Source organism: Sinocyclocheilus anshuiensis, unplaced genomic scaffold, assembly GCF_001515605.1.
Source record: "Sinocyclocheilus anshuiensis isolate Anshui unplaced genomic scaffold, SAMN03320099.WGS_v1.1 scaffold522, whole genome shotgun sequence".
NCBI classification, from domain to species: domain Eukaryota; kingdom Metazoa; phylum Chordata; class Actinopteri; order Cypriniformes; family Cyprinidae; genus Sinocyclocheilus; species Sinocyclocheilus anshuiensis.
The window spans coordinates 378,579-402,357 of NW_015544185.1; the positions used below are offsets into that span (position 1 = coordinate 378,579).

General features: G+C 37.7%; 2 protein-coding genes across 2 annotated transcripts in view; both read right to left on the reverse strand.

Moving 5' to 3' along the window:
* LOC107696393 (myosin-binding protein H-like) overlaps positions 1–15,376 on the reverse strand; it is a 16,834-nt gene extending 1,458 nt beyond the window's left edge. The window contains exons 1-12 of the mRNA XM_016496705.1: positions 15,369–15,376; positions 13,704–13,801; positions 11,669–11,728; positions 11,420–11,554; positions 10,021–10,188; positions 7,437–7,525; positions 6,452–6,647; positions 6,225–6,364; positions 5,533–5,692; positions 4,229–4,365; positions 1,920–2,106; positions 753–807 (exon numbers count right to left, since the gene is read on the reverse strand). Coding sequence (XP_016352191.1) covers positions 776–807; positions 1,920–2,106; positions 4,229–4,365; positions 5,533–5,692; positions 6,225–6,364; positions 6,452–6,647; positions 7,437–7,525; positions 10,021–10,188; positions 11,420–11,554; positions 11,669–11,728; positions 13,704–13,801; positions 15,369–15,376 — 1,410 coding nt within the window. The 3' untranslated portion in view covers positions 753–775. The remainder of the gene's footprint in view (positions 1–752; positions 808–1,919; positions 2,107–4,228; positions 4,366–5,532; positions 5,693–6,224; positions 6,365–6,451; positions 6,648–7,436; positions 7,526–10,020; positions 10,189–11,419; positions 11,555–11,668; positions 11,729–13,703; positions 13,802–15,368) is intronic.
* LOC107696445 (neuron navigator 1-like) overlaps positions 15,297–23,779 on the reverse strand; it is an 82,388-nt gene continuing 73,905 nt past the window's right edge. Inside the window, exons 25-31 of the mRNA XM_016496776.1 lie at positions 23,056–23,291; positions 22,258–22,412; positions 22,097–22,168; positions 20,388–20,584; positions 20,155–20,273; positions 19,827–20,024; positions 15,297–19,160 (exon numbers count right to left, since the gene is read on the reverse strand). Of these exons, the coding sequence (XP_016352262.1) occupies positions 19,074–19,160; positions 19,827–20,024; positions 20,155–20,273; positions 20,388–20,584; positions 22,097–22,168; positions 22,258–22,412; positions 23,056–23,291 (1,064 nt within the window). The 3' untranslated portion in view covers positions 15,297–19,073. The remainder of the gene's footprint in view (positions 19,161–19,826; positions 20,025–20,154; positions 20,274–20,387; positions 20,585–22,096; positions 22,169–22,257; positions 22,413–23,055; positions 23,292–23,779) is intronic.

Genomic DNA, 23,779 nt, shown 5'->3' on the forward strand with positions numbered 1-23,779 from the left:
TGCAACATACAATTAAATGTCTTACATCTTTGCAAAACCAACTATATTAAATCTTTCATTTTAATATTTGAGAAAAAAAAAATAGTAAGGGAATTGTTAAATATTTGCTAATGCCAAAAACAAACTTCAGTAAAAGAAAAAAGTTTCCACATTATATATAAGGCCTTAGCTGTAGGCCTAAATATAATAAGGAGTAAAATAATTTTTTGCTTTGGAAATGAATAAGAGTTCAAAAGTCTCACCAATGTTGTATTTATTTACTTAAAAATACAGTACTATTATAATTAAAAATAACTGTTTTCTATGTGAATATATTATAAACTGTAATTTATTCCAGTGATCTGCAGCTAAATTTCCAGCATCATTCCTCCAGTCTTCAGTGTCACATGATCCTTCAGAAATCATTATAATATGCTGATTTGCTGCTCAAGAAACATTTCTGATTATTATCAATGTTGAAAACAGTTGTGCTGCTTCATATTTTTGTGTAAACCCTGATGCATTTTATTTCAGGATCCTTAGATGAATAGAAAGTTCAAAAGAACAGCATTTATTTGAAATAGAATTGTACGTCTTTACTGTCACTTTTGATCAATTTTCTACATCCTTACTGAATGAAAGTATTATTTTCTTTCAAAAAATACTTCCTGGCCACAAACTTTTGAACAGTAGTGTAATTCTTAAGTACAGCGATGAAGTCAAATTACTCTGGAGCTTTACACCCCTGAACACATCTAAAAATAGAGACTGACCTGTATGAATGTGGGTGTTGAACTTATTTCTTATCAGCATCAGCAATCACAGGCTCTGTCGGGAACCAAAGCAAGAATGCAGTTCAGTCTACTGGCTTTCAAAACATTATGTGTGGGAAAAATGTCTGTGAAGTTATCACCCAAACAAACATGCATGTTAACCGTCCAGCAACACTTGAGTTTTATCTTAGACATGTGCGAACTCTGTTCTGTCTGACATGTTCATCTTCTCTGCTTTCAAGAGACTGTAAATCATTTTACACTAACAATACATCTGTCTGACCCAGTAAAGACATGTGGAGTGATAACCTGACAAAGATAAAAACAGGTCTCGGATTGGGTTAAGCATTTGTATTAACATAGCTTAGGATGGATTACACTGATATTAAACATCAATAAAGCGACGCTCCATTTGATAACTCGGCATGGGAATGATCCCAATCATACAAGCCTGTTTATTACACACTGAAGATCATCTGACTATCATTACAGTATCATCTGATAGACCTAGACATCTATTTTACGCATTTATCTTAAGCTACTTGCCTTTCAATGCTAAATATAAACTCCATGTGTCTGGAATCCATTTGTTTTTATTTAGTCCATGAATCCACGATTACATTTTCTAACATACAGAATTCTTTCCAGCACCAGCAAAATGTTCTTGATTTCATGCATAAATGCATCAGTCAAACATGTCTGCATGATGTTAAATTAATCTAAAAGTGGCCTTGACTAAATCTACACTTACAAAGAGCAGATCTAAATGTACATTCCCTGTTTTTTGCCCATAACCCAATAAAATATGCAATATTTAAATCCTTTAATTCATCTCTGCTAATGGATCATAATTCAATTCAGTCTTTTTAGACCAATGAAATGCCACAACTCTTCTAGTCATTCATAATTACTTATAGAAAATGATTTCACAGCCATTGCACTCCTAAAGAATAAGTCAAACCCATGAAATATCATGGAGTTGAGCACAATTAGATTAAGCGTTTAGTCTCTATAGAAATTTTCATGACTTTTCTAGGCTTTGAAATCAGTCTTAAAATTCCACTATAGTTTAACGAGTCTCATCATGATTGCAATTTCTTTTCTGCATGTTCAAAAAGACCAAAAGCCTAAAAACACACTCAAGTCAATTCTACGATAATCACTCACGTTTAACCTCCAGTTTGCAGGTAACCAAGGCCTCTCCGTGCTCGTTCTTGGCCCTGCAGGTGTAGACGCCACCGTCAAAGTTGCCGGGCTTGCGGATCTCTAGGGAGCAGATGCCCTGGTTGTTTATTTGCCTGAACTTGGGGTCGTCACCAATAATCATCTGATTCTTCATCCACTCGATCTTAGGCTGCAAAAAAGCCAGAAAACACAATAAAAACATCTCATCTGCAGTCTATAACTGGTGAAAAGATGGACGAAGAAACTGCAAAGAGCCATTTCACAAAAATAAACTTTTACCCACACCGGCCAAATGGCACACTTAAAAAATAAAGGTTCCTTTTTGCCATATATGGTTCCATGACGAACCTTTAACATCCTTAGAACATTTTCATTTTACAAAAAGTTCTTTATGGTGGAAACAGGGAAGTCGTGGCCTAATGGTTAGAGCGTCGGACTCGTAACCCAAAAGTTGCGGGTTCGAGTCTCGTGCCAGCAGGGGAGTGAATGTACAGTGCTCTCTCCCACCTTCAATACCATGACTGAGGTACCCTTGAGCAAGGCACCGAACCCCCAACTGCTCCCCAGGCGCTGCAGCAAAAAAACAAATGGCTGCCAACTGCTCCGGGTGTGTGTTCATGGTGTGTGTGTGTGTGCACTTAGGATGGGATAAATGCAGAGCACTAATTCTGAGTATGGGTTACCATACTTGGCCACATGTCACGTCACTTTCACATTTGATTGTTAAAATACATAAGAAAAAAAAACTGTTGTTTTAAGAACTGTTCTCTGAAAGGTTCTTTAGAGAACCAAAAATTGTGGTTTTATGGCATTGCTGCAGAAAAAAAAACCCTTTTGGAACATTTTCACATTTTTAAGAGTGGAAGAGAATTGGGAACAATTTTGTTTTGGTGGCTTAATGTGAAAATATTTCATATATGTGATATCTGATAATAAAAACTAGGCATACCAGATAAACTTCTAATGGTACACTTTCCATTGAGCTAAAAGATACACAACAATATAACATGCATTATGTCACATTTCCTTATAAACCCACCAAAGCCATTTTGACTTGCATTTGGTGCTTGGTGAACATTAATTTTGGACACTTTCACTCATGTGTCTGTCTGATCCCAGTGTCATGGCCTCCTCATATCGGTGTTTGGAAGCTCATCCTGTCATAGTGATGTAGGAATCCCACTTATCCAGCTCACGCTGTCCCCCGTCAAGTTATCATTCCCCTCTAGAAGCTGCACTATCTCTGGTGGCGGATTCCTATTAAACTGCTGAACAGCTCTTGATGGATTAAGTGATGATTATAGGACAGACTTCATTACAAAATACCCACCAGCACCATCTTTACAATAATTTAACACATTAGTGAATTGCATGAGGCTGGTCTGCTCATAATGATCAAAAGATACAGCAGTCAGAGGTCATTTATACCTGGCGGGATTCCGGTGATCAGATCCAAAGTCGACCGCACTGAAAAGCTCCAGCTGCCGTTTTCCAAGATCTCTCAAATAACATTGCTACATTGCATTTATAGTGTAAACACTAATTAATTTGTCAGGGACAACCGCAGACTAACCTATCAATCCACCAGTGTACTAAAACAAGGGTATTAAACTTTACCAGTTGCATGCAGCTTAAAAAATAACCATCTAATTGTAAAAATGTATACATGCACAAAATGGGACATCTGCAGCATGTTAAGCATGTGCATTGAAGATCAATTCATTTAGATCAAATAAAATAACCATTAGCCTTCTACTTTAATCACTTATTTTAGATTTCCGCCAATATTCGATGGACACTTTACTCTGAAAATCACCACTAATTGCTATAGCAACTACCCAGCTAACAAAAATACATTCTAAGAGCATTTTGCTAACGTTCTCATTAAGTTATGAAAACATTATTTCCGAATGTTCGCTGAATGTTCAAAATATCCATTTTTTTTAAATGTTTTTTTTGTTTGTTTATGTGAATGTTAGAGACAACATTAAGGGAATGTTTTATTTTATAATTTTGCAAACATTACAGCAATGCTACTTTTGAATGTTCTTTGAACCATATGTAGTAACATTAAAAAATGTTAGACAAACATCCAACTAGAATATTTCAGAAACACATTCCATAAACAATGTAGAAATAATGTTTATGTGCTAACATTCTGAGAATGTTATTAAAGACCAGATAACTCTGAATGAACGTTCTATTAACATTACTGGAAGAATGTTTTGTTCAGAACTTTGAGAATCTCCAGAACACTGGTCCTGCTTATGGGTGCATGAGAAACTGTGTACCTTAGGGAATCCCCTAACGGAGCAAAGCAGCTTGGCGTTATAGCCAACAGTAGTGCAGCGGTCTGCCAAGGTGGTGGTGAATTTGGGTGCCTGGCTGAAGTCGTGTTCCTTGTACTCTGGAGGCTTGTATTCAATGCCTAAAAACACATCATGAAGATCAGTGAAGTAAGAATAAGAAGAATAACCGCTGGATGACTGAAAAACCCTGTAAGACTCTCTCAGTAGGCAAATGCATTCCTGCAGCTCAAACAGTAGAGCATGACTGGGGGAAGTCGTGGCCTAATGGTTAGAGAGTCGGACTCGTAACCCAAGGTTGCGGGTTCGAGTCTCGTACCGGCATGACGCCAACAATGCGTAACTATTTGTAAACTGAATGCAAGCCACATGGGATAAAACCGTCCGCCAAATGCATACTCCTTGGCAATTTGAACATTAAAGCGATTTTAACACATTCAAGCACAAGACGACGCAAATAACTCCATTCAGTGTGTTCTGTGCGCACAGCACGCATCGTCTTGTGCTTGAACGGACAAATACATGCAAAAGTATGTCAAAATACCCATCTTGGCAAGTATCCTTGAAAACAGTCAGTTATGTCTTAAGCGAACTTAAACAGTTGAGAAAGAAATCGGATGTGTATCAATATATTAGACCCATGAATTGCATTTAAAGTGACCGTGCCCATCGGCTCCGATAGCCTTGCGGGAAACATGCCAACATAAAGCACCGTTGCGCTACAGGCATCCTGATTTCGTGGATCTTTCCTGATCCCGCCCCCTCTCTCCCTCCCACTTTGCTTTACCAACTGCTGTCAGTCCTTATTGTTAATACAAAAAAATAAAAAGAATAAAAAGAAAAGAAAATCACTCACTGCTCGTGACTGAATAGCTTTAACAATGATTAATCTATATTTAATTCACACAGTGAAGAATATGCATGAATGTTTTTTTACAATTGATTATTCAGTATCTGTACTTGAACACCTACAAATCTAAAAACCTAAAGCATCTTTAATTTGTATCTTAGTTCTATTTATTTATTTGTGGCTGGCTAGTAGCTTTTGTGGTGATATTAAAATTGGAATCGAGAACTGTAAAATTTAACTGGTATCTAAAATGTTGGCATCACATAAGCTTATTTATTAGAATACAAGATAACATGGGTCAAAAACAACGATAACAACTATTAATATTTTTGTGGTAGGGCCAGTGAAAATTGGCAAACCAAGTAAAAATTTGAACCACTGGTCCGACTGCGCCAGTAGAAAAAAGCCCATATATACATATGCAGAAAAGCTGGTTCACCTGTCTTCTGGATGGTGGCTGAGGTCTTTGTAGCAGTGGCTTCTTCACTGATTCCACACTTGTTCTCAGTGAAGACCCTGAAGATGTAGGTGTTACCCATGATCAGGTCTGAAACAGTGGCATTCATCCTGTGATAATGCTCCAGTACTGTGAACCAGTCCTGTGGGGAGACAGCAGCACAGCTCAGTAAACTCCAGACACATAATTAATTAGATAATTTGGCTGACTAGTGCCACCGAAAGGAACAGCATGAATAAACATAGTTTTCAAAAGAGTTTTACAAACATGCCCCGCCTCCGTCAGCCATTGATACGATAAACACATAGTCCCGCCTTCAACTCACGCCACTGGTCACAGCAGTGTTGTTCTGGAGGACTAGATGGGTCGCTCCAAAAAATTCAAATGTGAGAGAATGAAACTAAGAAAGGCAGTTATAATTGTTTCTGCATGTTGAGCTTGGATAATAAAAAGTATTTTAACACCAAGAAATACTTAAGCTCCAATACACCATGGCATTTACAGGCACTTTCGAGAATACCATGAATGCCAAGAATACCACATCCAAACAACCACGGCACTGTCATGGTAAATGTCCAAAGAAATGCTATGACAATGGTACCATGTTCGAAAAATCACAGTGATTTCATAGTATTTTTTTTTGTAAATGTCGTAATTTTTGAAAGAGCTTCTACCCCTGTTTTTTTGTCAGCCTTTTGGATGCTGTATCCAGTGATTGTTGTGTTTCCATTATCCTTGGGTTCGGTCCATTCCAGAGCAACATTGAAACCCCAGCTGTCCACGATCTTGACGCTGGCTGGAGGTCCAGGCAACTCTGGTGATCAGGTCAACAAGACAATTGTTAAAAAAAACAAAAAAAAAACGATATAAACCAGGTTCCACGATGTGTACGAACACTTACCAACAATCTGCAGAGTCAACTGGGCTTTGTCCTCAAAGCTGTCCACTTTCACACACATCTCATACACGCCGGAGTCAGCTCTCTCGGCGGCACGGATGAAGATGATGCTGTCCTTGTCGCTGTTGCGGATGTTAACCTTTTTAGTATCCAGAGGCTGGCCATCCTTTGTCCATGACACAATAGGTTGTGGTTTGCCCTGCAGGTAAGAAAATAAGACAGGTATAGCTGCAAATTAATTAACAAAATCAACTTTTACCAGATTCATTGAAAACACTTAGAATTGACTGATTGTCTTATTCTTCCTGCAGATATTTTTGTCCAATTAAGTCCTTTCCTTTTGAAAAAGAAGTGCGATTAATTGCTTTCAATGTGCACTTATAGTGTACTTAAAATATATTTTTAAATCGTAAAAGGACATTTTGAAAAAAATGTACTTGCAGATTATTTAATATTAATGAAAAGTCTACTTAATTATTCTTAAAGAGAAAACACTTTCCTGACTTTTTCTTAACACACTTAAGCACATCTTTAAAAGGTACACTTTGTAATAATGCCAAATTAAAAGTTTTACTTTAAATCTTTCAAACTTTAAACCATTGTTTTATAATCTTTTCTCATGCACTTTCAATTTAAAGTTAAGTGGCCAAGAACATTACATTCAATTCGCATTTAAGTACATTCTTTTAAACCGTATTATTTCTGTAATGAGTAATAAGTACTCTTTCTAAATATACATTAATATCCAGTGCAGCTTCCTGTTTTAGTAGGAAAATTTTGGAACAGCACACTATTGAATAAGAGTAGCATGTTAGTATTACTGTATTATTCCAAATGTGAGTATTTTTATTCTGAATTTAGCCCAAAAACACTTCTGTCAAAAACAATGTAGCCATTTTTTTTTTCAGTTCTATGAATAAGCAAGCAGGAGTTTACCTGCATTTAAAAGAGTTTGGCTATAATCATGCATTGTCAAGAGATTACATACACTGTAGGGAATAAGAAGGTTGATCTTCTCTCCAACATTTTTCACGTAGCGCTGCCTCAGGAAACGTGGCAGATGGATTTTGGGGCGATCTGTAGGGAGAAAAAAAATGGTACATAATATGATTACATTGTACAGTATGCTTTTAAGCACTGTGATCAGGGTTATATATTCACTGAGATGTCAGTCATCGAGAGAAATCCTAGTCTTGAGAGAAGGTTCAATGAATTCATCCCAGTTATCAAAAATATGTTCTAAGAATAGTTTTGTAACATTCCCGTTAAGTTATATAAACGTTATTTCTGAATATTCTCTGAATTTTCAAAATGTCCAGGTTTTTAAAAAGTTTTAAAAACATTTGAGAATGTTACTCTTAAATGTTCTCTGAACATTCTGAAACAAGTAGCAACGTTTAAAAAAATGTTAAACGAACATCCAACTAAAATGATTCAGAAATAAACGTTCCATGAAAGATGTATAAATAAAGTTTTTGGGATAACGTTTTGAGAACATTATTCAAAACAGGATAACATTGAACAAATGTTCTGTTAACGTTACTGGAAGAATGTTTGTTCATAACTTTGAGAGAACCTTACCAGAATGTTAGCTCTGAGAATGTTCCTTGTTAGCTGGGATAGCACTATTTATCGAACCAGAAAACTGACTTCTGTCCAGAGCGCAAGCTAACTGTAATTTCATCCTGAGCTTCAGTCAGCCTGTCTCATCTTATGTTGGTTAACAGTATACAGCAAAAAAAAAAAAAACTACCAAAAACTTTTGCAAAACCATATGCAGAAGCACAGAAGTTGAAAACAGAAGGAAATTTACACTAATACAACTCGAACTAGCCAACATGCTAACAGTGGCTCTGTTGGACTCATCTCGGCTTTAAATAGATCAGTCCTCTTACACCCCTGCCACTAATAACTTATGATGGAGGGCTTACAGTTTACATTAAAACTGCTGAATTACAAATAATTCCAAAGGCTGCATCTTAGAATCCCAGTTTAACATTAATTTCTAATGGATGCTAGTCAATGCTACAAAATAGGAAATCTTTTTTTAGTACATAAATGGAATTAAAAACTTTGCATTTCATTCTGCATTTTAATCAGCAATGCAATGCATATAAAAAGGTGAATTGATCTCTGGAAAACTCTTTGAAGCATTAGCCGGATGCTAACTCTTACTAGCTACAGCATGCCTCTAAATAAACATAGCATTTCTAGTGAGCTAAAAAGTCTCATGGGGTAACCTTAGATGCTACTTGACTCCTTATGCAGTGCAAGAACATTTGGGAAATGCATCCCACCCTCCGACTCGACCCATTCACACTTGTCGCCATCGCTCTTAAAGGAAGTAGCTTGACACTGGTCCAGGCGGCTAGCTGTCAATGGCTTTGAAGCCATGTAAAACCTTCTCCATGTAATCCTTGTTAATGCACACCAACTAACTATTTTCCAAGGATGTGCAACAGAGATTTTTCTTATTGGAAATGACAATTCATGACATGCCTCAGTGCATTGGAGGGAACGTAGAAAGAAGACCTTTAATCAGAGATCAGCCAAAATTTCCCTCCCCCTCTTTTGCGTAGACCCGATTCAAGTTACATTCCAATCCCGCTTGACTTTCCATTCTATATTTATGATTTCTTTCTTTAGATGCCGGACACTTGAGGAATATGTAAAGGGACTGCAAGCATTCGTGCATGAAAACTAGTTTACATAATGACTGTGATAATGTGGCTGAATTATTATTAGTAGTATTTATTTTTTATGTATTTTTATTTATTTTAATAATTTCCTTTTTTATTTGTGTGAGTGTGTGTGTATGTACATAGGTGAGAGTTTAAGTGTTTATACTACTTTTTAATTATCTTAAAAAAATGATAGTCAACATGGATATAATCCCAATAATTTGTTGGTGAGGGTCAAGGGATTGTTAAATTTAATTTGTACTAAAACCAATATAAAAAAGCACAATTAAAAACATGTCTAAAGCCATGCAACAGCAGATTTCTTTCTTGCAAAAATATTTTTTTTCTCGTGTTTTTGACGTTGCTGTCTGATCTGCGCAGGTTTGTAAGGCAACACCGCTTCATGCTTGTCAGGTAGATGTATTTAGATTTATTTTTTCACAACTGGCAACCTCTCAGAGCCAATTAGGGGGCCCTGTAACACAGCATGAGCAGTGGGGTTGACGTGGTACCAATTTCACCTCTCGAGATAGCTCTGAGGTCTGGGATACTTGAGATTCGAGAGGTGGCCCCCGATCTTTAGAGCAGCAATAGCTGGTTAACTCTATGTTCCAACATTTACAGTAGTTCTGTCTAAGGAAAACTGGCTTCGATGCAGGGGGGAAAGACCGATCTGAAAATTCAGCCTGGCTCACAAACAATAATTTAATGGCACCAGAGTCATTTGGTGTCTACCTTAGCAATGCATAAAGCGTGTGGTTTTTGCTCGGTCATTGTTTAATGTCACCAGTTGCACTTTTTTCTTTGCATTGTGGCCAAGCAAGATGAAACTGGAAAACAAAGTTATGATTATTTTCCAAAAAAGGTAGGGGCTGTAAAATGTTGACTTACCCACAACCTCTCTGACCAGGACAGCGTCGGCCAGGGTGGCAGGAGGGCTGCGGCCGCCAGGGTTCATGGCCACCACCCTGATGTTCAGGCGGTCACCGGTGGTCTGGTTCTTAATGACGTAACGGCAGGACACAGTCAGCTCCTCGTTAGCAGCTTTCCAGTCATTAGCTAGGATGGAAAAATTCTAAATTAGACGCAAGAACATCCAAATGTGATTTGCAATTTGCAAATTGTTGATTAATTGTACATTGATTGCAAAGCTTTTGAAAGGCGATATTTAAATAATACTTAATTATAGTAATACTTTTAACTGTTGCATTTAAAAAAAATAAAAAAAAATAAAATCTGCAGTGTTAACTGAACATGAAATATTATTAAAGTATTATTATTTTAAAAATGTTAATTTAAATAATAATAATAATAAAAATGACAAAAAATAAAAATCTGAGGTGTTTATCTAAGATTTGCATCCCATTAACAATCATAAAAATTGATTGTTGATTAACTGTGTACTTTGTTTTAAAGCTTTCAGAATAGCAATTTTTAAATAAAATGAATAAAATATTATTTAAAAATTGATATAAAATATTATTTAAAAGTAATAAAAAATACACATTTTGAAATGCACAAATTATTTAAATAATACACAAAATATTAATACATTTGAATAATTTTATTGCATTCCATTAATAATCATAAAAATGGATTTCTAAATAAGTTCACATTAATTGTAGCTGTAAGCTTTTGGAAAGGTGATATTTAAATAAAGTATTTTTTTAAATTAATAAACAAATTTTGAAATGTCTCAGTTTATGTTTTCCACAGTGTTTTCCGGAACAAATCGATATGTGAGTGGATATTACTTTTTTTTTTCAGAGAGTATTTGCATTTTTAATGGCTGTATCAGCAAGTTTGACTGTATTTACGTGTGCGACTGATATGTGCGCACCAGCCCAGTTCTTCTGCGTGGCACTTCTAGAAATGCCTCACTCCATATAGGGACACAACTGAGGTGGGTGTACATGTTGCTGTTGACATATTGGGGACAGGTGCAACAGAGCTTTGACCAGCCAATAAAATTCTAATGAACATTTCGCTGCGTTTAATTTAAGGTACGGTATTGTGAGGTGCATTTCAAGATGCAAATGAATGCAAGTGCTCAGCGGGCCACCATAATGAAATGAAAAGGCTTTAGATTTTAGGCCTAATCCTCATTGAGGGCTTTATTACCCCAGTGTTTGAAACTGAAAGCAGCTGCCTTGCCGTCCAGTCAAACGATGCATAAACAGGCAGCGCTTTTGATCTAAAAATCTAGAACAAAAGGGCATTTTTATTGGCAACATGTTATGCACGATTGGATTTGGATGTGCTTTGATGTCTAAATTCACATCAGACTCACTTCCTTCCTTGCAGATTTCCACAGTGTATCCATCCAGACCAGAGTTTCCAATGGTGGCTGGTGGTCTCCATGAGATAGTGACGGAAGTGTCATTGACATCCTCAACGCCGAGCTCGAGAGGCTCACTGGTGGGCTCTGGAGACAAAAACACACATTTAATATTTCAAACTAAAATCCGGCACTAATGTTTCAATTGGAAATGACACCACGTAGGTGATCTGAAGCGGTTTTGACTCCCCGTGGGTTTACCTGCAGGTGGAGGAGGTGTAGGTGCTTTGATTTCCTCAGCAGGTGGAGCTTCAGCATCAGCTGGTGTTAAATAAGCAGGGCACATTAATAAAAGCGGCACATAATAGAGCTCCAGGCATTTGTTTAATCAAAAATTATGGAATAATAGCTCAGGTCAGGTTTTGGCATAATCCAAGATATGATCTCAGCAAACATAACTTTCAAAATTTGTCTTTGCAGCATTGATTAGATTAGAAAGTCGACATGAAATCAATACTGACACACTGAAATCAGGTTCGTACATTGTTTTGTAATTGAATGTGCTTTTTTCATGCCACATTGGGTAAGTAAAATGGGTTGCGAACATTGTCTTTCATGTTGACTGACTTTTTCAATACTGTGCAAATGCAGTGTGTCAAATAATTTTACAGTAGCTGTTTACCATTGGCTTAGCACTGCTATTACCATTAGCGGGGCCTCAGCAGCATTTGCAATGGCTTCTTATGCGATGTGGCCAGCAAATCATGTTTAAATGTTAGTAAAATGTTAGAATGGACCAAATAATTTAGGCTTGACTTGCATGCACAGAATATGTTTTTAAAAACAGAAACAAGTACAGACCGATACGTCAAACAATATTTGGTCATTTTGAGATTTTTGGCATCCACAGATAATGGAGTCCGACTGGATGAATAGTGCACATTATCTGTTTCAAGTTAATTTTAGTATATTTAACCTTGTTAAAACAATAAGAAATGAAATTATTTAATGATAGCATATAAGCTGTACACAAAATAATGAATATAATTTATATGCATCCATTTTTTGTGCACGTCTGATATTGTTTATGCTATCATTATTTCATTTAATATAAAGACTATTTCTAAAACCAACAATCACTGAAGAATTCCCCTTAATCATACACTTACTGTACCTTGTGACTGCACTCACTAATTAAAACATCACAGTTAAATATTTATTATTTTCTTCATGCATTGTGTTAAAGGTCTCTGTGGGGCTGTAAATAGAGTTGTCTGCGTTTGCCACAAGCTCTAAATACCTCTGGCTTATAAGGCCTCAGTGGATATAGCTGGTGTTAAAATAATAATTGCACAGGTGGTGAAAAGCATGCTTTGCTATTGTTAAAGAGCAGAACAGATTATCATGCGAATGATCACACATTACAGTGAAAGATTAAGTAATTGGGCTTCCGTAGAAGCTCATCTTAAAATTTATGCTCTGCAGGCACTAATTTTTATTTTTGCATGTTATTCTGCACTGCTGTCACTGATATCAAACACACTTACAGTAGAGCAAAAGCAGCAGAATAGGTGTCGAGTTGGTCAGGGCGAACAGCTGGTTTGATCAGTGGAGTGTGGAGGCGAGGAGAGGTTAACAGGTGTCAAGGCTCACTGGTGTTTTTTTAAACCACCAGCTGCAGTCAGACGTTTTCCAAGTAGCTATCAAAAGTTCTTGGCTCCAGTAGCAATGTGCACTGAGTTCTCATGCATTAAGAGGTAATTGTTAAATGACATAACATGCATGTGTTAATAGTGTCTGTTTGTTTGCATTTATTATTGCAAATGATAGAATGGATCTTACAGAAGCAGGGTCATCATATTTCACCAAAAAATCATTGTAAGATAAAAGAAACTTTTGCATAAAGAAAATGACACTATTTTTAGAACCATTAAGTTTTTTTCTTTGCATGGTAACATGACAATTAAGCATTTTTTTATTCTAATTCTTACTACACATTAATGTTCCCATCACGGTGCTAAAAATAACGATTTATTATTTATATCGTAAAGTAGTACTTGAATGTACTTCATAGCAGTATTTGCAGTACTCAATTATGACTCGTGACTGGATTCTCATTAGTATTTATGCAAATTAGTATTACAATTTTGGAGTAAATATGATTGATTTGCCTCTTAGAACAAGAAAAGCAATGTACAGTTCTTTCTAAGAGAGATTCATCAATCTCCCCTCCCCTTAAAAAGTATCCTTTTTAAGATCCATGAGTAGGTTGTGGGTCTCCACACACACTCAGTACCTGCAGCTGGTTCGGCTGGTGGGGCTTCAGCAGGTGGGGCTTCAGCGGGAGGTGCCTCCGCCGGGGCTCCTTCAGCTGGGGCGGCCTCCGCTAGCCGACTTCTTTATCGGGGCTGGTTTTGCCGGCATGCTTGTCCGCTTCAAGGATCCCTCAGACCTAGTAAGTCCTTCGGCTCAGTCTGAAGGTTAGTCAACCCAGATTTATAGCCTAAGGCATGTGGCGCTGGCCAACTCCTCCCCTCGAGAGTTTCAAGTGACTAGTGAGGGAGCGAGCGGAGCTCTCAGCATCACGGTGACTTCAGCTGTATATATACACTCACAGTCGAGTGTCACTGCCGATAAGAAGCGTGCGAGTAATAATAAAAAAAAATAAAAAATAATTACATTTATATAGCGCTTTTCTAGGCACTCAAAACGCTTTACATTGTCAGGGGGTATCTCCTCATCCACCACCAGTGTGCAGCATCCACTTATTGGTGGAGAGGAGACAGAGTGATGAAGTCAATCAGTAGATATGGGGATTGTTAGGAGGCCATGATGGTCAGAGACCAATGGGCAAATTTGGCCAGGATGCTGAGGTCACACCTCGACTCTTTTCGAAAGACATCCTGGGATTTTTAATGACCACAGAGAGTCAGGACCTCGGTTTAACGTCTCATCTGAAGGACGGTGCTTGTTGACAGTATAGTGTCCCCGTCACTATACTGGGGCGTTAGGACCCACACAGACCACAGGGTGAGCACCCCCTGCTGGCCTCACTAACACCTCTTCCTGCAGCAACCTAGTTTTTCCCAGGAGGTCTCTCATCCAGGTACTGACCAGGCTCAGCCCTGCTTAGCTTCAGTGGGTAACCAGTCTTGGGCTACAGGGTGATATGGCTGCCGGATAACCAGAGTACTGAGGGTCTGGGGGAGGGGCGTTTTAAGTACATACTAAACCGATTTCTTAGTATGTCTGCAAGACGTCTGTTAAAGATCGCTTCATCTGGAAAGCATCTGCTGTGTACAAACATCTGATAGACGTCTGTAAGATGTCAGTTTTACATACATTCTAAATCATAAACATCTTAAAGACATTTTCAAAACGTCTATTTGACATCTGATAGGAAACGTCCTATAGACGGATTGCAGACGAGCAAACTCACTCTTGCAGTCAAATAGACGTCTCAGTGATGTACGTGTGCTATCAGGGTTAACACCACAAATTACAAAAGTAAGACTTCAACAGCATTTAAATGATTTAAATTGTAGGAAACTCATACAGGTTTGAACAACTTGAAGGTGAGTAAATGATGACAAAATTTTCAATTTTGGATGGACTATCCCTATTAAGCAGCCAGGTCTACTTGAATTAATTACTTAATTCTATAATGGTGTTTCTGTCTATCTAGTCTGTCTGTCTTCGCACCCGTCTGTAAACATTGGCATTTGTGTGTCCCCATGACTTTCCAAGAATGCTAAACTTAATCAAATTATTTGATAGATTTAACTCTGAGCAATTAAAAATGCATTAGATATCTTTACTCTGTGTACTTTAACTTCAGCATGTGAAAACATAAGACACGACAAAGAACACACTTAACGAACGTTGTGGTTTTATTATGACAGATGGACAACGTCTTGGTGGTCATGTTACAATCATCCTAAGCATGGCAGTTTTCTTGTACCGGGCCATTCCATCGGTAACAAAAGCACAAGTCTTCCTTACAAACCACATTTCTTAATGACATTATGTTTTTTTCTTATATGATTGTTGTTGCAAATGCAGGGCCACGCTATGTACAATGTTTACATTTATAATGTTCTGTACAAAATGGAACTGGAGTTGTACAAACAATCATTTGGGGGAACATTACGATAAAAAGAAAGTAATATCATTCTTTTATACAACCCCAAATTAGGTAGAACACATCCGTAATTCTGCTTCACACTAAGGTGACATGCGTTTACGACATTTATAAACCCATTGCACATTTTTACTTAATATTACCTTTTATGCAATAGTATTGGACTTTTGAATCAATATCAAGCATTGCATGAAGTGAAGGGACTATTCAGCAACTTCTTACCACTTTGTATCTGTAACAGCTTTATATTTTTCATTGGTCCTCTTTGAAACACTTTACATAAAACCAAACCACCTGATATTAAAGATCCATAGGTTCATTCACGAGTTGCCCAAGCTTGACCCTGACCTTAAGGCAGCCCCATCAAGGCATACAATCACCCAAAGTCTTTATCCCATGGAGTTCCTGACTCTGTTTAACATACATGACAAATTATTGCAATAATATAGTCCACATAAAAAGGTGCATGAAAGAGTGAAAACAGCAACAGAAGCAGACACAAACCAAAGCTTATGAGCGACAGACAGTGAAATCAATGTAAAAATCCAGTTTTACCAGTCACCATCCATGTGCTGTCATTACAATTCCAGGACAGACAAAGTAGACAGTAAAAAGTTGCTGAATTGTCGTGTTAAATGGGACTTTGCACAACACAGCACAGCTATCACACGGTTACAGGCACAATAACCAGAAACATGATGCAGACAGTGTACAGCGGCTTTAGTCACACGAATAAACGTCTTTTTAAAACAAGAATAGCCTGCTGCTGATGAAAACGCTCCGCAAATTCATCTCTACCTGCTCGCGTTACAACAGAATTAGATTTATTCCCTCAATGATTAGCTTTATTCGCTGATCCAGATTCAATATCAGTGGTAAATCACCAACATGCCGCGGTTATGAAACATAATATTTTGTTGCAGTAGCGAGAATTAAACTGCAAATGGGCTTCAGCAGAAAAGCAACCAAAGCCACTGACACACTGTCTTATGTCTGGAATGTAGTCAAATATAAATGTCACATATTAGACTTGAAGCAGCAGCAGCGCAACCGAAGGAGGCTAAAAAAACAAAATCATTTCGCCATCTTGAACATTACAAGTCTCCCTATTTGGCTAAAAAACTCCACAATCCCTCATTTCTTGGAGAAGGAACTACGGAAATCATGTTTACACTGTAGAGTAATGATAATGCAGTATAGATGAATAGAAAGGAATGGAATGATTGGAGTTATATTTTAACTTCAGTAGCCCAGATCGTACCTACATGCATGTTTGGAGACTAGTTTCAGGTACAGAGATGGGAAATTACTGGTCCACCACTGCTTTCTGTGAGCATTGAGGACGTCTGGATGTAGTGTACACTACTCTCGTTAACACTCAACAGAACTGCTGACTTTGATATTACTCGAAAGCTTCAGAGAAATGCTTTACGGTTTGATATGTTTTTGGATTACCATTAAAAAGGAGGCTGATTTACTTAGACATAAGTAGTGGATTTTTAGTGCGACGATTAAACTACGTCTAAAGAAACGTAATGCTCTAAAACTATCACTATAAGGATCGTATAAATAAAATGATCACTTGGTTGTACCTAAAGATGCCCTTAAATGCCACAAGACTAAGGCTATTGGATGTCAAGTGAGATTTTTGCTAAACCAAGTGATGTTTTCCAATAGTGATACTGGATAGCACCAAATAATCAAATATGATCTTTGCCTTCACTTCCGTGTGCACTTTATTGGGGTGAACGTCTCTTCAAATAAAGCCTCGTACTGAATAAAGCACTGAGTATTTGGTTTTCTACATTTGTACCATTGGCTACAAAGAGAGCAGTAACTGAGAAAGTAGCTGTATTGAATCTAATTAGAGGCCTGAGATAACCAAACCCCTGAGCTGAGATCAGTGTCAAAGCCAAGTAAAACATCTCTACAGTATCATTACAGTAAATTAAAGTGCACAAAATGGTCTGTTTGGTCCGCCGTTTTTTACAGCGAGTTACTGAGGTGCTTTTGTGAACTGTGGGAACTTTTGAGGGAACACAAGCTTCAGTTTTGAGAACGCTTCCCCTTATCAGGGTCAAGCACCTTTTGAAACAGCATGCAGAACCATACTTTCAATTTAAATGTAAGGAATTAGAATTAAAATGGAATGAAATTCAAAGACTGCATGACTGAACTGCAATTCAGTCATTTCCCCTCACTTTCATTTTAAATCAAAATCCTATACAACATCCTGTTTGTTGCCAATCTAATTCAGATTCACACTCAAAAATTGCAAGGTGCTTATTCATTTCTGATCTTTGCTCAACCCTGCCCCCTACAGAGTGAGGAGGGAACATGATAGCACACTTAGAATCTGTTATAAGGCATTCACTGTGTTAGAAAGAGGAAGAAAAGCTGTAATGCAGTCTGCATAAGTGTTTCTGGGGTTAAACTAGCTCATGCTGTGGCTATATTCAAACATGAAAGAAATAAAACGTACAAAAAGCAGCATAGGCTAAAGTGGCCTGTAGCATAGGCGTAAGTGTTACATTATTAAGTGAGACATATTTCCCAATATCTCCCATGTTGGCTCTTATTCATGGCCACTAGATGAAGTCACGTGTGCACACTAGTGATTTTAGCACCTGCATCGTTGAGTTGTTAATACGGGCAGCAGTGGAACAGTAAAGGTTCCCACAAAGAGAATTACATACTTACTAAAGTGTCCATAAACAGAAATATGCAGTTAGAAGTGCTATAAAAGGATAATTTTCGTCATTGTTTTTTTTTTTAGGAGAATTAGTTAATTGTTTTTGCAAGCCCTTACATAAAAGTACCATGGTAAAAACAAAAATTTACCATGGATAAACCGGCTGTGGTGGTATTACCATGGTTTGGTCACTAACATGACAATACCTTATTATGTACTCAGCACCATGGCTTATGGATAGTTTTATGGATCACCACCAATATTGAAACTATTCTGCATTAAATAAATGCATATGGAAAAGTGTATAGTAGATTTAGGTGCTGTAACGGGTCTCCATTTCTTTCTGAAAATTTTCTACCATTGTAACCACTATTTTTGCCATCACTAGATCATTTTAAAGGTCCTGGTCTGATTTTAGAACAAATATTCCATATAGTATAAATACTCCATGTAGTCTTCCGATTTGTAGGAGCTCATTATTATGCATGCTGCATGCATAATAACTTTAAAAAAGCAAAATGCTTTTTAAAATGGTCGTTTAGCATGTCATATTGCAGAGCAAGTCAACTCTCCATATGAGAAAGCACCACGGTATTACTATCTGATAGCATCACTGAACCACGGTACCACCACAGTACTTTACTGTAAGGGACATTTGACTGAAATGAAAAAGGTGGGATGGATAATATAATAAATGAGTGGGTGAAATGCTCTAACAGCATTTATAGTAACAGTACGGTGTCATCTGCAGGTGTTGGGCAGCTGTTGGAGTTTGGACCTCCACATGGGCGGCAGGAGAGATGGAGGAGATGATGGGAACGTCAGTCGGATGTTCAGAGAAGAGGGAGTTTTGGATCAGTTTCTTTCTCCGGTGATTCAATGTGATTGGCAGCCTCTTGTAGTTTTAACAGCATAGCCATCTGGGAAAAGAGCAGAGATCGCAGGAATGAGAAAATGAGATATTTCTCATGCAGTGTGCACTGATATGGAGGAAGCCATTAAAAAAAAAAAACTGGTGCGGTCGCACCGGGCCCCGCGGTTGAGGGATTAAATTTTGATGTTAAATTCACTATTGTTTTAAATAGAATTGTTCGAAAGTCTATATATTATTTAATGCATTTCATATCAGAAGTAACTAATTAAATTACAAAAAGATTATGAGTAAATTATGAGTAATCCCTTACTTTACTTTTTCAAGGGAAAAGTAATTAAATTACAGTAATTAATTACTTGGTAATGCATTACATCCAACACCATATAAAAGTCACTTATATAACTCAAACATAAATCAAAATTTAATTAGGAAGGTCCATTAAAATTGGCAAACATGAACTAAGCAGTCATGTTAAGTATTCAAATCTGATACACACACACACACACACACACACAATACATATTTACATTTACAGGATTACAGGGTATTTACATCTATCTATCTATCTATCTATCTTTACAGGATTTAAAAATATGTATTCAGATTGCACAGACACACACACACACACACACACACACACATATATACAGAAAATGTATAGATTTAAATAAATTCTTTTATTAATGCTGACAGCCCTAATCCACACACTGACCAGTGGATCTGACTCGACGGAGCTGGGTGGCGTCTCCTTATGTGGCCGATCGTCTCCTGGCTGGCTGGGGCTGCCGGGGCCCGTGCTCGGGGGAGGCAGGTGAAAGAGTTTGGCCTGGTCTTGCTGAGCAGACGGCCAGGGCAGAGACCCTCTGACCCACTCCACCGGATCCTCCCACACCGACTTCTGCCCGTGAACCTGCAGACGCACACATTCACACTCATTTAGCCTAAAAACTGCCCACTTGGACAGATAGGAAGTGGCATTCTGACCGACACACAAAACGGATTAATATTTTTTTCTTTACATTTAGGCTACTTTGACTCACCTTAATGCCATCTTTGGCTCCTTCCTGCAGGTACGGGATGATTGAGAGATTCCAGAGATCTATAAACCACGTGCGGAATTCCTCTACCGTAACTGGACAGGACAGGAAGAAGCAGGGACCTACAGCAACACAGATTGGACACACATCAATGAAATGCTCACTTAATTAGGCACATCAAGCTTGTAATTGAAATAAATGCCTCCTCATTCTCATCCAATATATGTGCCAATTACCAATGAGGAAATCAGAGGTGCCGTGTTTCTCCAGGAAGGTGTGGAGGTGGTACCAGAGTCTGGGAACCCAGTCCAGCACCCGCAGCAGATCTTCATTCTTCAAGCTCCGGGGATCCTCGGCCTCCATTAGTTTTCTGTGCAGGTAACGTACCAGGAACCCGTTTGCGGGCTCGACGTTATTGGAAAACATCACCATCCTGTATAGAGGAAATATATAAAACAAATATGAAAATTGAGAAATATAGTACCGTTCAAAAGTTTGGGGTCAGTTTTTTTTTTCTTTTATTCAGCAAGGATACATTAAATTGCTCAAAAGTGACAGTAAAGACATTTATACTGCTACAAAAAAATTCATTTTAAGTAAACGCTGTTCTTTTGAACTTTCTATTCATCAAAAAATCCTGAAAAACAAGAATGTCCACAAAAACAGTAAAGAGTAACTGTTTTCAACAAAAAGAAGAAATGTTTTTTAAAGGGGTGGTTGATTATGATTTCATTTTTTGAACTTTAGTTAGTGTGTAATGTTGCTGTTAGAGCATAAACAACGTCTGCAAAGTTACAACACTCAGTTCAATGCAAAGGGAGATATTTTCACTATTTAAGACCTACAAAAAACAGCTGGTAGGGACTACAACGAGCTTCTTCCTGGATTTACACAAACCCTGCCCCCGGGAACACGCAACTACCCATAATGGTAAGGGGGCGTGACATTTCCGGACAACGTGCACTAGGCAGTTAGCAAATCACAAACACACCGAGCCCGCTAACCAATCAGAGCCCATTGCGTATTTCTGAGGAAGTGGCTTCATAGAACCAGGAACTCAAAAGACCGTTTTGATAAGAATGGAAACTAGTGTAGAATAAAGGTAAAATATGTGAAAATAATGCGTTTTTTTTTAAACAAAGCATGAACACATGTTACACTGCACCCCATAAACACAATCAAGCTTTCGAAAAAAACTGATCAATCACCCCTTTAAGCAATAAAACAGAATATCAGAATGATTTCTGAAAGATCATGTGACACTGAAGAGTAATGGAGTACAGATACTGAAAATTCACAGCAATAAATTACATTTAAATAGTTTAGGTAAATATTTCACAAATAAATATTAATTTCAGTAATTTTGTGTATATCTCATTTGATTTGATAACATTAAACTCTATTGAATTATAAATGTATGTGTAAACAACATAAAAATTCATGTACAGTGAGCCAGTCATTGTGTAAAAATAAACCGCAACACAGTGATCAAGGCCTTACATTATCCTGAAGAGCTTTATTTTGCAATAATGACCAGCTGACTGTCTATTACCCTGCTTATCATGGCTACTTGTCAAATAAATGACCAAATGGACAAGCAACTTTTACTTATAGTGAAATTATTTAATATTTTATGTTTGAAAAAAGAGACTGAGGAGTTTCACGAGAGAGGAAACTATGCTTAAAGCACATCTATGCTTAGAATTGTGGTTTGTGATTATTTGTTGAAAAAGTGAGTTAGGCCATATTAGGCATAATGAAATACACATTTTTTAACACTATAAAATATGAAAATTAGGCATCCTTTTGCAGTATATAGCTAGTGTGAAGGCGAGCACATGTTAGTCTCACCCAAAGTGACAATCAGAACACAAGCACATAATCCTCAATCAGGAGGAGCAACACGTCCCAGCTGTTCCTCACTGAGTGTGTCAGCAGCACCCACCTGAAGCTGAGGTGTAGGCCATGGTTAGGAGTCATCTTCACTGGCTGATTGGTAGTCCCTATTATATATGGACTGAAAAAGAGAAACAAAACAGCTCTTATCACCTTTAAGATGACTGGAAAACCCATCTGTCATTTTGGTGTAGACTTTCCTAGACTCACCATTTATGATATTTACAAGTTAAAGCACCATTAACAAGTTCACTGAGGGATGTTGCATCATGCACATCATCCAAGATGACAACCAATGGGATCTCAGCTGTGCTGCTCTCCCGATCGATCTGATTGGCCAGATCGGCCAGATAGAGCTGAAGGTCCTGTTGGGATAAAAAGACAAAGACAGAGGTTATTGTCAAGTAAACTGTAGTCACAATTATTTCTATAGCACTTCATACAATACAGTTTTTTTCAAAGCAGATTCACAGTAACAAACAAGAAAAAAAAGAGTGGCAATTTTGCAAAATACATCAGTTATGAAACAAATTAAATTTCAGTTGTAAAGCAGCTGTACAGAAGACAATAGTGTCATTATTCATCTAACAATTCATTTATTCATTATAACAATAGTGTCAGTGTTCAATTAAAAATGCTATCTTTATAATAGTATAAATATTACTATCCTCCTAAAAATAGAAATTGCCATAAAATTCAGCTCTACAGAAGACAACAGTGTCATTTTGCATCTCAATTTAGTTCAGTGTTGATTCAATTTAGTTCAATAATAGTGTCATCAAAGTTCAGCAATTGTAAAATGACTTTAATTTCAACTGTAAAAAAAGCTCTACAGAAGACCAAAGTGTGATTATCCAGCTCAGTCCAGTTCAAGTTTGTTTCTCATCCGATCATCTTAATATTAATTTTGAATAATATTACTGAATATGAATTGTCTTAAGCATGATGATCATAAACAACATTTATAAATATGAATATTATAGTGTATATGTTTTGGTTGCTGTGTACCTTGCAGGACTGGCGGTGCATGTTGAAGGTGGTGGTGATGGCGGGTGTAACCTCTCGAGCGCTGCGCTCCACCAGGTACTCGGCAAGGCGGTTGGTGAGGTAGGTCTTCCCTGTGCCGCTGGGGCCCGATAAGATCAAGCGCCGGTGCTTGAGCAGCAGACTGATGTAATGCTGCATCATGGGCTTGGGGATGAGTGTCTCAAACACTAGAACATCCACACACTTCTCCTTCAGTCCTGCAGTCAGGGCAAACAGTGGGTATGAAATGAAGGTCAAAAGCAGTACAATACAGATAACATGTTTAAAGTGCCCCTATTATGCCATTTCCAATATTGCCTATCATGCAGTGTGTAATGTAGCTGTATGTGAATGTAAACGACCTGCAAAGTTGTAAAGCTGAAAGTGCAAGATAAATAAAGTTATTGTCTCCCAAAATAAAGAATCGGAGTCTGAAACGAGTCGTTAGTAATTCAAATCCCACTTCCGTGGCGGCTACACGTAACGGGGTAACACATTTGCATAATGCGCACATGTTCTACGTTGGCCGGCCACGAACAACTTGACCCCGCCCACAAACACGTCATTCTACTGACGACTGCTTCTCTAATCTCGGGGAGTTCAACGCGGGATTCACAAAACGCTTGCTGTTGAAAGATGGATCAGTATCCTGTTTATTTGGACCAGCTGGCTCCACTGAATCACAACCTGTAAGTATGATAAATAA